Genomic DNA, 13,723 nt, shown 5'->3' on the forward strand with positions numbered 1-13,723 from the left:
AGGCACTAGTACTAAACCCTAAGCTTGATAGTTTGAAAACAAGACCCTGTGGGTAGCTGAGGCAGGCTGGCAGTTCTTTCGCTGGTCACCAGGTCTCTGGCCAGGACACCCTGCTTTGTTATATCAGAAAGGTCTGGAGACAATAGCACCAAGACACTCACCCTACTGTCTCATCCCAGTCACACCACAGCTTCTGCCCTATCACCTCCATGTCAAATTTAAACCGGTTTAGGCAGTAATCCTGGATCAGCTGGCCATAGTCTGCGTCATGGCACGCGGTGACCACGATAAAGTGATGGGCTGAAAGAGAGAAAAGGAACAAGGTTGGGTTGGCTTTAATGGTCTGATTTATTGGCACTGAAAATATTGTCATCAAAATCTTTCCTTCTCCCCACTCCCCAATTACAGCACCCCGGCCCAGATCCTCAAAGGTGTTTAGGTACCTAACTCCCTGGCCTTTTCTCCCTTCTCTGGGGTACAAACCACCCCCTGCTTGGCAGTAAGGCCAGGTAGGTCCTGCACTTCCTCAGAGTTTGCCTGCCAACTCCCTTCATTCTTCTGCCAATAGCAATTATAATTCCACCGACATAAGCCAGCTGACTAATATGTCAGGAAGCCTCCCTTCTGCTCTGCGTCCATGTAACTGGAGTATCATTAGCATCCCTGTTTTCAGTAGAATCCTTCCATACCAGATCCCCTGCACAATGCTGCAGCCTCAGAAATGGCCCGTCCAACCTCCCACGCAATCCTCATTAGAAAAGAATGGCAAATACTGCTCTGCCAAGGACTGTACTCGACTCTCCTCTCTAAACATGACAGTTCCAGACGAGGAGCCAGTATCTGGATGACAGGATTCCACTTTTTGTGCATGTTAATGAATTATTGTCCATTAGGAGCTCTCGAGCTGGACACACAAGCTTAGCAGCCATGTGGTCCCCACACGGGAGCCTAGATATAGAAACAGCTCCCAAGGCCTAGGAAGAATATGGGAAGAACATAGAAATTGACATAGAAAAAGACCAGTACATTTTATCTAGTCCAAAAGCCTTTTTGTAGCCCTGGGCTATTCAAAGAAAGTTATAAATATCTCCCATGAAGCATCCGATAGTGCAATCTTATACCGCAGTGGTTAAGTTCCTTCCTGAGTCCATCCTGGGATGAATTTATGCACTGACATATGAGGATTGATAGCCCTTGCCATTTTTATCCTATCTACTTTATAATAGCAGCAGATGCTAGAATAATTCATACCAGTATGTCTCATCTTGTTTAGAACCTTACCACGCTGTTTGCCTCCAGAGCAGCATGCAGTAGGGAGTTCCATAAATCAAGTTCTATAAATCACTCGGATTCTGCATAAGAGTAGTTTTCAGTTCCTTGAATCAATGTGAACATGTTGCTTTTCCATGACATTTATGGTTGGGGAGCCGTGTTCAGTATTTGGATGGCAACCCCCGGCTCATGGTGTGTGGTAGGAGCCAGAGAGGCTTGGTTCCAGTTTCCAAAACAGGTCACCTTTTGTTAGTCGGCACATGATGGGAGGGTAAGTTGAACGTGGTGTGCCGACGCACTCAGGGGCCTGGCCTACACTACAGAAAGTTGCCATATTTGAACACGATTGCGAACGACTGAATGAAATGAGACGATTCAAATCATGACTTACAGTCAGTGCAGATCAGGCCAGTTACGACCACGTCAGCTAACTGAGAGTAAACTCACCAGGGTTAAGGTTTGCAAATATCAGCTCTGATCATGCCCTCCTATACATGATTGCAAAGTCCAGAACAAAGGCTTTCTTTCCAGGACAAATGAGCACTGACCACCTGAAACCCAGCACTAGAATGACTCAGACCAAACCAGCAACCCTACAGCAAGACACCACAGTCTACAGCAGCCAAGGGTTTTATTTATGAACATCGGTAACAAGACCCGATCTTTTTTATATTATTCAAAAGACCTGGACCAAATTCTTAAGTACGTACAGTTTTAGGAACAGTTTCAGCAAAAGCTTAAGCTTAAGGGGAGAGTGTTGTCCTAGCAATGGAATGCTGACGTCCAGTTCTTCAGTACGTGGTGGAGAACACATGTGCTATCAATGAAATCAAGCTCGGCTAAGTCAGATGAAACCAGGCTTGGTTAAGTCGCCATGAGAATCACAATGGGAACCTTAACATGAAGGATACAACTCCTGCCATGGATTAGATGGAAGCTGTATTCACCTAATTTGACTGGGACACTAGAATTTCCAAATGGGTCTGCTTTATTATATCTTAGGCCTTCTCTAGATTGGAGATTTGCCCCAGTTACAGCCATTGGTGACCAAAGTCTGGTCCTTCCCTTGTTTTGCTGAAGACCTCAGAGAGGTTTGTGATTCAGGTTCAAAACCACTGATTTAGTTTATTATTAAAAATAATGTCTTCTATATAAATCATAAATAACCAAGGACAAAGGGGGGAGAGAGAGAAATAGGATCTAATCCTGTAGCTCTCACTCAGGCAATAGGTCAGGACCCTTAACCATCATCAATAAAGTTTCATACTTCAGTGAGATGAATGGGTTGAAGGAGAGGGCAAAGGTCATACCTCCCGAGGTGGGTAGATAAGCACATTGGGAGTTCCTGACTTTGCTTCTGCTGCTGTCTGGCCTGGAAGAGGGGCCGTAGCATGTCTCCGAATACTGGTGCTGGTATTTTTCCAATAGAAAAAAGGACGGAAACGAAGCATGTGGTTAAAAATGCAAATTTAGCAAGGGCAGAGTATGCTGCAAAAATTGCAGAGTGAGACCTGAAAATTGCAAGACCGATGTACAATTGTGTCCTGTCCCCGACATTAAAAAAAGCCTTTTTTTTGGGGGGTGGAGGGGTGAGAGGGGATGCTGCTTGGTGCAAGCTAAACTGACAGAAGCCAGGCTTAAACGGATTCAAGAGATTGTCCACACACACAGCTGCACTGCTGTAACTAAATCAGTATAAAAAGGATCCCTTTAATTAAGCCACTATAACAGTGCATGGACCAGGCCTGGGAGGTTGGGATGAGAAAATGTGTAGTAATGTTACACAGGGCAGAGAGCTCGGACTCTATGAAAAGAATTAATACAGGCCATCTGAGCATGACGCCGGCAGACCAGATGCCAGCTCCTGCCAACTAGGCCCCTAGGCCTCACTGACCACTGACAGATGCATAGCTGGAAACCAATGTGGCTCACCTGTGGGTTAGTATAGTTAAAATAGGCATTTATTAGGTTTATAAAAATGTGTTTAGACGTTATGAAATGCTTTTGAGTTGCTGCATGCATTAATGTTGCTTATAATTAGGGCCCTACCAAATTCACTGGCCATTTTGGTCAATTTCACAGTCATAGGATTTAAAAAAAAATTAAATTTAATGATTTCAGCTATTTAAATGTGAAATTTCATAATGTTGTAATTGTTGGGGTCCTGACCCAAAAAGGAGTTGGGGGGGTCAAAAGGTTTTTGTAGGGGGGTTGTGGTACTGCGACCCTTACATCCCAGTTGGGAGCCACTCCAGACAGCTTGACACTGAGCATGCTCAGAAATGATTTACTAATTGATAACAAATTTCCTTCTCTCAAAACCACCCATCTTGATCTGAGCTGTGGAAGAGCTTGTGGATTGCTGTGTCTAACTGTTCCAACAGTACTCCAGCCCAGATGGCACAGGCATGTGAAATCAGCCCACAGATATCTGTTATTCAGTGGCAGATAGTTAGCATAAATGGACGCAGCTCTGTGGAGGGTAGTATCATACAGAAGGAAAGATGCAGAGTATTGTGATACAGTGCACACAGGGACTGAGGATGCAGCCAGAGGTGCTGGGTGACCAAAGAGGAAGAAGGCTGTAGAGAGACATAATTGGGGAAAGGGAAAGGCCGGGAGCTCAGGTATGAGGAAATCAGGATTAACACTACAAAAGAAGAATAAAATGCAGTCACAGGTAAGCCAGGTCAGCATAGCTTTAGACAGGACAGGAGGGATAGCTCAGTGGTTTGAGCATTGGCCTGCTGAACCCAGGGTTGTGAGTTCAATCCTTGAGGGGGCCATTTAGGGATCTGGGGCAAAAATTGGGGATTGGTCCTGCTTTGAGCAGGGGGTTGGACTAGATGACCTCCTGAGGTCCCGTCCAACCCTGATATTCTCTGATCTGTTGCTGACCTTTTAAAATCTTCACTGGTGTGCTGTGGCTTCTCCGAGAGAGACATTCTGCTGAGATCTCCATGCCTCAGCCTGAACGGAGAGAGGCACATCATGGGAAGTCCAAAGCCATTTTCAGGGTGGCTGCGCAGAATATAATTCTGTCACGGTTTGGAACTGCATGTCTCCAGGCAGGGTGGTGGGGCTGGGCCTGTACACTAATTCCTACAGCCCCACCAGGCAAGGCACAGCACTGCTCCATGTTCACGTCCAGCAGCTGTGGGTGAACCATCCATTTTTAAATCAAAACAGCCCCTGGGGCTGTCAATTTGCTGTAAACAGGACAGCCATTCACACTGCTGTTGGGCTGAGAGCATTCAAACAACTTCTTGTTCACTTTGACTGAGAACAATAATATATTTACTAGGTGCAACCACAAAGCAGCAGAAATCATCTTACCACAGAAATTTGTAAGGACACTCCATTCCAGCTTTGCCAACCAAGAGCAAGGTCTGCTAAACACAGATTTGGTGGCAAACACGGATTTGGCCTTTCCATCAAGAAAGGCAGCATCGCGATTGTCAACTTACTATCTTATACTCAACCCCTGCAGCATTTCCAGTGCAGCCGGCCAGCAGTACAAAAAGAACAAAAACACAAACACAGCTCCAGGCTAGATGGAAGAGAAGGGAAGGAGAAAAGAAACAAGATGGGAAGAAAAGTAGTGAGATAAAAGTTCTCATAGTCCTGTGCTCTGCTCTGCGAAGAAGAGCAGAACAAGGAGGCTAAAAAATAGTTTGACAAGCAATCAAACTGAAGGAGGAAATGGAAAGAAGCAAAAATACAGGTGAGAGACATGCAAGACATTAAGGAAGAGAAATCAACTTAAAAATGAAGGAAGGGTATCATGAGAGCAATAGAACAAGAATAGAAGGGAAGTAGACGTAAACTAAACAGACCATGAGGCCAAGGAAAAAAGAGATCAGCAGTAACCAAAGTAAACCGTAAATGTCTGTCATAGGAAAAGCCAGAGAGAAGGGTAAACTGCACCAGAGCGGACAGTCAAATCATTTCATGACGGATTTGCGTGGATTACTGCAGATGGAGAGGAGTGGCCATCCGGTGGTTTTCCCAAGGGTGTACGCCCTAAAGCCAGCTGTGCTTTGGGGAAAAGGTGGGGAAAGGAAGAATGATAGAAACTTAAAAAAAGGAGGAGGAGGGAAAGTCAGCAAGTAGCAGAGTGGTGAAAGAGTGAGAGCAAGAAACAAAATCAGCAGAGGGCACCTGCACCTTGTATGCAGGTGTCTACAAGAATATACATCTTGTATTCAACAGGGGGGAGAGCCCATATTTTTGGCTAACAGGTTTTTTTTTTTTTTTTAATATAATTAGAAGCAAATCAATTCACGGTGCAAAGAATTCAGCTGTTGGAAGTAGAAGAAATAATAATGCCCTTCTGAGAAAAAAATCCTCCCCCCTTACACTCTCAAGCTTGTGACTAACAACAACATTGAACTCATGCAGTGCCCTGCATCTCAGGATCTCTGCGGACTTTGCAGACACATTGACCAGGTGAGCAGATTTTGTTATATGATCTATTCTAGATCATCTTCCCCCCACCCTCCCCAAGGATCTGACTTTAGCTGCCACTAAATTGTAATTCTCAACTATTGCTACATCCCACATGCTTATTGCCAGACCTTGTTTTGGTAACCTTAACATACAGATGCGCTTATTACTAAATATAATGATTATTTTAAAGATGGATTTGTCCTGCTGCTTCTGCAAATTAGCAAGTAATGCAAGCACGAGGCATTTTCAAACATCTCTTTCTTGAGTGGTAACAGCTAATTTAGACCCTATCATTTTATACGAATCGTTGGAATGACATTTTCCAATATGCATTACTTTGCATTTATCAACACTGAAGGTCATCTGCCATTCTGTTGCCCTGTCATCTAGTTTTGTGAGATCCTTTTGTAGCTCTTTGCAGTCTGCTTGGGACTTAACTATCTTAAGTAGTTTTGTATCATCTGTAAATATTGCCACCTCACTGTTGACCCCCTTTTCCAGGTCATTTATGAATATGTTAAATAGGACTGGGCCCAGTCCAGACCCTTGGGGGACACCACTAGTTACCTCTCTCCATTATGAAAACTTACCATTTATTCCCACCCTTTGTTTCCGACCTTTTAACCAGTGGGCCCCATGTGTCAAACCACCAGATTTTGTAGGGTATCCCACCCCCATCTTCAATTGTAGATCCCCTGCATCGCTTTCTTTATTTCGTCTCAGATGTGTCTCTGACAGTGTTTTTATCCTATTTCACTACTGATTAATTTGGGGAATTTATCTTTATAATCCTTTCATTTTATCTGATCCAATGGCCCTAATCTTCAGGTAGGGCTCCTACAAGTTTGAGGGTAGGGGGGAGAACAAGAATAAAGATGAATAGGATGAACAGAAAACAAAGGAATTATGGGAAGCAGTACTCATTCATCAAGGAAAACCAAATGAGGATTTAACCAAGCTCAGAATTATTTAAGTGTTCATAGATTTTAAAGCCAGAAGGACCGGTTAGGATCTTGCCTGACCTCCTGCATAACATGGGCTGTAAAACCTCACTGAGTGATTCTTGAATCAAGCCCATACCCTCTGGGTGAGTTAGAGCATCTTTTTTGGCAAGATATCCAGTCTTTATTTAAAAATGTTTACATTCAATTCATCCCCAGCCCCCTTTTCAAATTAGACCAGTTGAACACTGCACTGTCGACATGACGAAATAGCATTCAAGAACTAAGGGTAGCTTTCCAGCCATGTGCTGCTTCATAGCCCCTATTCAGCACAAAGCCTAGGCAGGTGCTTACGCCCTGCTGAATTAAAAATGAAGGCGGTGTTTAAGTGCTTTGCTGAGTTGAGGCCCACACGAGCTGCTTTGCCAGGGCGATGGTGCCCCACAGTTTGTGGTCATGGCAAAACATGTGTGACAAGCAAAGCTGAAATGGTTGCGGGAGGCCTTTGGCAGCACATCACTGCCAAGCTGAACGGGGGGGAGGGATAGCTCAGTGGTTTGAGCATTGGCCTGCTAAACCCAGGGTTGTGAGTTCAATCCTTGAGGGGGCCATTTGGGATCTGGGGCAAAAATTGAGGATTGGTCCTGCTTTGAGCAGGGGGTTGGACTAGCTGACCTCCTGAGGTCCCTTCCAACCCTGATATTCTATGATTCTATGACACTGGGAACCAAAGCAAGATCAAAGCTGCACAGCTTTGGTTTAAGCTTTGTGGGAGGAGTCCACAAATCAGGTTTCCTTGCTCGGAGCTCCTCAAGCTGACTGCCCCAAACCTGCAGCTCTTCCAGAAAGACACAGTCTGAATTTCAAAGGTGCTCAGCAGCTGCAGCTCCCACGGTGTCCAATGAGATTAGTGGGTGGGTGCTCCATGCATGAAATTCAGGCCCTTCGAGTGCTACCCAGGGGAGCAGGCAGATATCTTAGGGCAGCACAACAGGGACAGCTAATTTTTGCCATGAAAAGCAGAGATGAGCTTATGCCACAAAATACAAAGCCAGATTTTTAAACAGCTCAATAATTTGGGAGTGTCCAGAGCCAGGTTCGGTTTGGCCCATTAGAAAGATGGAAGCACCTTTGCAAAATTCAGGTCTACATTCAGATTTGGGACCTGCACCCCAAACTTCCAGGTGGTTCAAGCCTGTTTCTAAAAAGCAGCAGCCCTTGTTCCTCAGTCCCTGAATGAGATTGTAGAGCACAGCACGTAGACACAGACCACGACCTCTTTTCCAGCACAGAAATGTGTGGGTCCATGAACAATGCTATCCAGCACATAACTGACAAACAGCAGGTCTGTATAGCAGCTAGCCAGAGATGGGTGGCATTGGACCTGATCCAACAGGAATCTGTCCACCAACTTCTTTGGGCATTGGATCAGGCTCTCTCTCCCTTAGATTTCCACTTTGATAAACAGCCATTCGTTGGTTTGAAGTCATCGCATCCCTTTGCACTTTGTTTCTCATCAGAGGACTGAAAGGACCAGTTGCTTTCTAAACAAGACCAGGAAGACATCTTGAATCTCCCAGAGCCTCCTATCCCATGTTGGCTCGGACTGGAGACCCTACTCTGCTGTCTTTCCTCGGCTGGCTCTGGGAGATCTGAAACATCTCTGCCATTGTTGAAGGTGAATTTACATGAAGGTGAGTCAACTGCATCTAGGACCCTAGATTCTCTTGGCGACCAGAAATGCAGGCTGCTGAAAGAACCAAAGCCGAAGTTAGAGCCAAGCATATGTTCTACACCTTTGTCTCAAGCAGGACTCAAGCCTTGTCTACACAAGAAATTTTCACTGGTTTAATTTAAACTGGTTTAGTTAAACTGGTGCAAATCCCTGTGTAGACAAATTTATTTCAGTACCCAAGAGGCTGACTGTTGTTTAGCTTAAATGTGTACAACTAGGACAAACCAAAAAAGCCATTCTTAAACTGAAATAAGAGTACTGCACGGGGGTTTTCACCAGTTTAACTAAATGGATGTAAATTCAGACCTTTGGTTAAACCTGTAAAACTTTCCCATATAGAAAAGGCCTGATCAGCAGCACTGGAGATCTTTGCGTCTTGCCCTCCTTTAACTGGGTGATGAGCTGTTAATCTGCTTCCTGGCACACCTCTCATCCACACAGGAAACAGTCCCCTGCCATGCATCTCAGTTAAGGGCCTGAGACACAGCCCACTGAGCCTTTCCATTGACTTCATCTTGCACTGAATCAAGCTCTAAGCAAACACCCCTGTCGAAGTGGTGCTGGTTGCCCTAGCAACTCATTCTCGATCAAGCCGCAGTATAATCAAGGTTGGGGATCACTCTACAAATCAAGAATAAATTCCTATTGCTCTCTGTTGCCCCAAAGAAATCCCACTGGCTTTCTTTCCAGTGTTAAGCTTTCCACATGACTGTAGGCACTCTGAAACCACTGTGAGCCACAGAGATGCAGTCTTGAGCCAGGCAAGAATTCCCAGTTTGGTTCCCCCAAACCAGAGGAAAGCTTAGCTATCTGGATTTCTCTTTGCCTTTGCCGCTGTGTGCATTATGAACCAGCTAAACCTCATATCCACAGGCTAGGCTCCTTAGGACGGAAACTCAGGTGCTTACAACAGCATCTCCTTTTCCCATCTGGTACGGAATCACTTATCTAGGTCAATCCGAGACCCTCCTCTGTCCGTGCTGCTCACACTGACCACCAGGAAACGGCACATGCTTGTTCTAAGACCTTTTTTTGGCCATCCTACTGCTCTTGTTGGGAGAACGGGATCTTGCACATCACTTCAGCTAGTATTATTTAGGTCCCTTAATCATCCTATGATACGCGGGGCTTACACAGTAAGCTAGTCCAGGTAGAATCCTTCTTTTTCCCCCTGCAACTGTATTTTCAAAGATTTGCCCAGCTCCCAACCCCACGTAGCCCCATACCATACAATGGGCAGCAGTCCTAACGACAGAGTCAGGACAGAAGGGCTCATATGTGATGTTGGTTGAGACTGCCTGTTTCCAGGAGTCTAAACACATCATCTGCACGATGCATTTGTCCCAGCAGCTTAAAGAGGACATTTCTAGAGGTATGTGCAACTTTATGCATTTGGGCTGCCCTTCTCAAAATCAAGATGTATGTGATTGTTGATTTGATACCTTTCCCTCTGCAGCGAGAAATATTGATTGCAGATTAAGAGAAGTACCGTTAAGAGCCCTCGTTTTCTGTTCAGTACTGAACACAGCACCAGTTTATGTTTAGAGTGATTGGGTGACAAAGCTTTCCAGTCGTTTCAGGCTGCCTTGATTGTCCTGGATTGATGTAATCATGTAGAACGTACTAAAGGGCTTAGAGTATTGACGATTACAAGGAAAGGGCACGCAAGTCACACACACATACCTGTGAGAAGCCAGCCTTGGCACCAAACCATTATAATAATTTGAAAAACTAAATACTACTTCTGCTATTGAGACCCTCACAGATTCATTTTAGGGCAGCGGGTCACAGCTTCTTAGAGATACTGTCTGGTGGACACTTCCCCTTCCATTCATTGATTGTAAAACATCAGTGGCAACTGCTCAGCTGGGGAAGTGATGTCAGGAAAGAATGCAAAGTATCTTTAACTGGCTAATGTGATAAGTATTTTGCTCTTCATTTCATTTGTTCCATTCCACCTTCTTATTTCCCTCCACATGCTTCCTGGCCATTTGGTCCCCTTGTCCTCCTCTCCCCCGTACATGCTCCATTGCCATGGTGTCGTCCTTTCTGGGACAGGCTGCCTTGTTTTTGTGGACAGTCATTCTCTCATTGGTGGCTGACATCCCAAATGCCACTCGTTGTTCCAGTTCCTCTTTCCCCTTGCATAGCATCACCTACTAGCAGAAGCAACCCAGCTTGACTTCCGCTTTTCCAGCCATTTTTACAGGCTTCTAGGGATTTCTTTGCAAGAAAGAGGCTGAAGAGATGTAGAAGCAACTGGAAAGAAAGTGGAGGGCCAGGTTCAAGTCATCTGACCAATCGACCCTCCGTGGCCAACCAGAAAGGGCTCTGCCAACCCCCAGAGTGCTTTAGTGGGAACAAAAGGCACACCACTACTCCATAAGGCATGTCCCAGTCAAATACTTTTAAAAGCATCTCCCTCTTTCCAGTACTGCTCCAATGAGCATAAAAAGGCCTCACCAGTGTTTATTTTTTTATTGTAATGGTTAAGCACCAATAACGTGCTCAGATGCTTCCAACCTTTTTATAGTGTGTTCTGTGGTGTATTGAAAACTGTCATCACTTTAAATTCTATGGGGTTTTCCTGGTCCTGCTTACAGGCTAGGGGGCTCCACAGGGAAGCATGAGTTTAGTCTGCCAAGAGCCAGCCTGGAGTAAGGTAGGGAGAGTTGCCCCTCTCTGTTTTAGAAGGCAGCCTGCTTTGTCTTTCTCTATTTTGGGGTTCTTGTATGTTCAATTTTGAATTCTAAGAAATAAAGTAGGGTTATGTAGCAACCTTCCAGCAAGAATATGTAGGTTTTTATCTAATTTCTCTGTGTATAGGATGAAACCGTAACATTCCCTTATACTTCTCAGACCCACAGCCAGCCAGTCCCTGAGGGGAGCCTAGGAAGCTGAACAGAATGTGTATTTTACTGACAGTGGACAAGAATTTTAGACTTCACTAATCGAACAGGAATGGAGACGGAGTTGAAGTTGATGCCATTGGTGGGAGAGCAGGGTCTCGGGCATCACACTGGGCTCTCTCAGGCTGGTATTTAACGGTTTCAGTGGCTTGTTTTAAGCTCATGCCATTCTTGTCCCCTGTCATTAGACCTCTGGTCACAGCCCATGACACACTGGTTCTGCAAATACTTGGGCAGCAGATCCTCTCTGTCCGGGGTGGCTGCAGGTTTGGGGCCGTGAGCTTAGGGGTCCTCCAAGACAGGAAGTCTCATTTGTGGACACACGCCACAGAGTTTAACCCAAAGCTGTGCAACTTTGAACGTGCTTGGTTCCCAGAAACCAGAGCCAGGAATTGAGCCTGTCTGTGCTGTGCTGCCAATATTTTAACAGGGGCTCCCACAAACATTTCCCCTTCACTTGGCATACATCCCGAGTCCCAGGGGTGCAGGCATGCACAGGGATGAGGAATCCATTTGCTTTCCCATTCAAACAACATTTCTTTGTCATAACTGCAAACATGTGGGAAGGCAGATATGCCGGCACAACCCACTCCTAGGAAGCTACACTTTGATAGATGCGTTACACGTAGAGTGTAGTTTTCAGGAGCAAACGACATGGCTACAGCAATGCAGCATTCAGCTTTGAGCGGGATTTGGAACATCTTGACTCTTGGTGCATCCCAGTGCTTTCCAAAGCCAAAGAGTTTGCTCTTAGAACTATGTCTATGAGCTGCCGAGGAAGGCGAGAACCTCACCCAACCCCTTTTGTAGTAGGCCCATAACCACTGGCTGGGTTACTGAAATCTTGATTGAAAGAAAGCTCATGCTCAAATATATTGGTTAGTCTCTAAGGTGCCACAAGTACTCCTTTTCTTTTTGCGAATACAGACTAACACGGCTGCTACTCTGAAACCTAAAAGTTACAGAGAATCCACCATTTATTCTAGTTCAAACCAGCAAGTGACCCGTGCCCAGCATTGCAGAGGAAGGCAGAAAACTCCCATAGTCCAGCCAGTCTGACTGGGGGTGGAGGGGGGGGGGGGAAGGAGAGATTTCTTTCCTGACCCCAAATTTTAGACCATAAGCATGTGAGCAAGATACACCAGCCAGGCATGTAAGACAGAGAATTTTTTGACCCACCTCAGGACATGGGTCCACCCCAATTGCTATCTCATCTCTGGTTGTAGCCAGCCTCTGATGTTTCAGAGGAAGACAGAAAAAAAAAACCTGTTTACAAATATGCATCAGGGAAAAATTTCCTTCCTGACCCCTGCAGGCAACTGGCTGAAGCCTTGAAGCATGGGATTAGATTAGTCATTATCGTAGTACACAGCAACAAGTGTTATGTGCACGTTAAGGCCAATGCAAGCAATCCCATCCTCCCCAAGGCCCACAAAGAAAGGTGATGAGCAGCGGGACCAGAAGACTCCAAGGTCAGATGGGAGACCACCATGACCATCCAACCCAAACCCCCACCCAAAAAGACAGATACAAAGAGTACAATTAATAGTAGAGAGCCCCTTAGTGGTGTACAATTCCAGTTGAGACAAAACAAGACCTAGGATAATAGTCCAGGATTGGGCACGGGAAATGTGTGATTAGTGGTGTCAGGTTAGGACAGAAGGGTTTCCGGAAGAAAAAGGTTCTAAAGGACCTGAAGGAACAGTGAGGGGGCCCTTTGCCGACTGTTCCATATGCAGGAACAAAAGCAAACACCTCATGCTGCCCAAACGTATTCTTCAACCACACTCAGGGGCTGGTGGCGAGTAACCCTCATTAGCAGAGCTAGCCCATCTGTGAAATATTAAGTGCATTTCCACTTGTTCTGTGCCCTCAGCCAGCTTTAACCTCCAGCACAGCCCTTTCTAAGCACCCATTCAAAAGAATTAGGCCAAAAGGATGTTTGTAATAAACAGAATTCATTAAATACATGTTGTTCAGACAGTCAATGGCTCACAGCTATTGGGGGGGAGGGGGAGATAACTCAGTGGTTTGAGCATTGGCCTGCTAAACCCAGGGTTGTGACTTCAATCCTTGAGGGGGCCATTTAGGGTTCTGGGGCAAAAATAAGGGACAGTAGTTGGTCTGGTCCTGCTTTGAGCAGGGGGTTGGACTAGATGACCTCCTGAGGTCCCTTCCAACCCTGATATTCTATGATTCTATTCTCAGATGCAAACACTTAAGACTGGCCCATGTGGACGAGAGCACAGGGTTTCTAAGCTTCCCTTCTTCCTTAAAGGGCTTTGCTGAATCTGATGGCAGGACCAGCGTACAGGAACTCCTCACTTAAAGTTGTCCCGGTTAACATTGTTACATTGCTGACTATCCATTGTAGGCAGTTCAGCTGTCCCTCCCCCCACTGCCATGTGCTGCTCCCT

The 13,723-nt window shown here is 45.5% G+C and overlaps 1 protein-coding gene across 1 annotated transcript in view; it reads right to left on the reverse strand.

The window, feature by feature from the left end:
- Positions 1 to 13,723, reverse strand: part of RAMP1 (receptor activity modifying protein 1) — a 126,132-nt gene that overhangs the window by 73,254 nt on the left and 39,155 nt on the right. The window contains exon 3 of the mRNA XM_073306752.2: positions 162 to 300. Coding sequence (XP_073162853.1) covers positions 162 to 300 — 139 coding nt within the window. The remainder of the gene's footprint in view (positions 1 to 161; positions 301 to 13,723) is intronic.

The sequence above is a fragment of the Lepidochelys kempii genome, chromosome 11, assembly GCF_965140285.1.
Source record: "Lepidochelys kempii isolate rLepKem1 chromosome 11, rLepKem1.hap1, whole genome shotgun sequence".
Classification (NCBI taxonomy): domain Eukaryota; kingdom Metazoa; phylum Chordata; order Testudines; family Cheloniidae; genus Lepidochelys; species Lepidochelys kempii.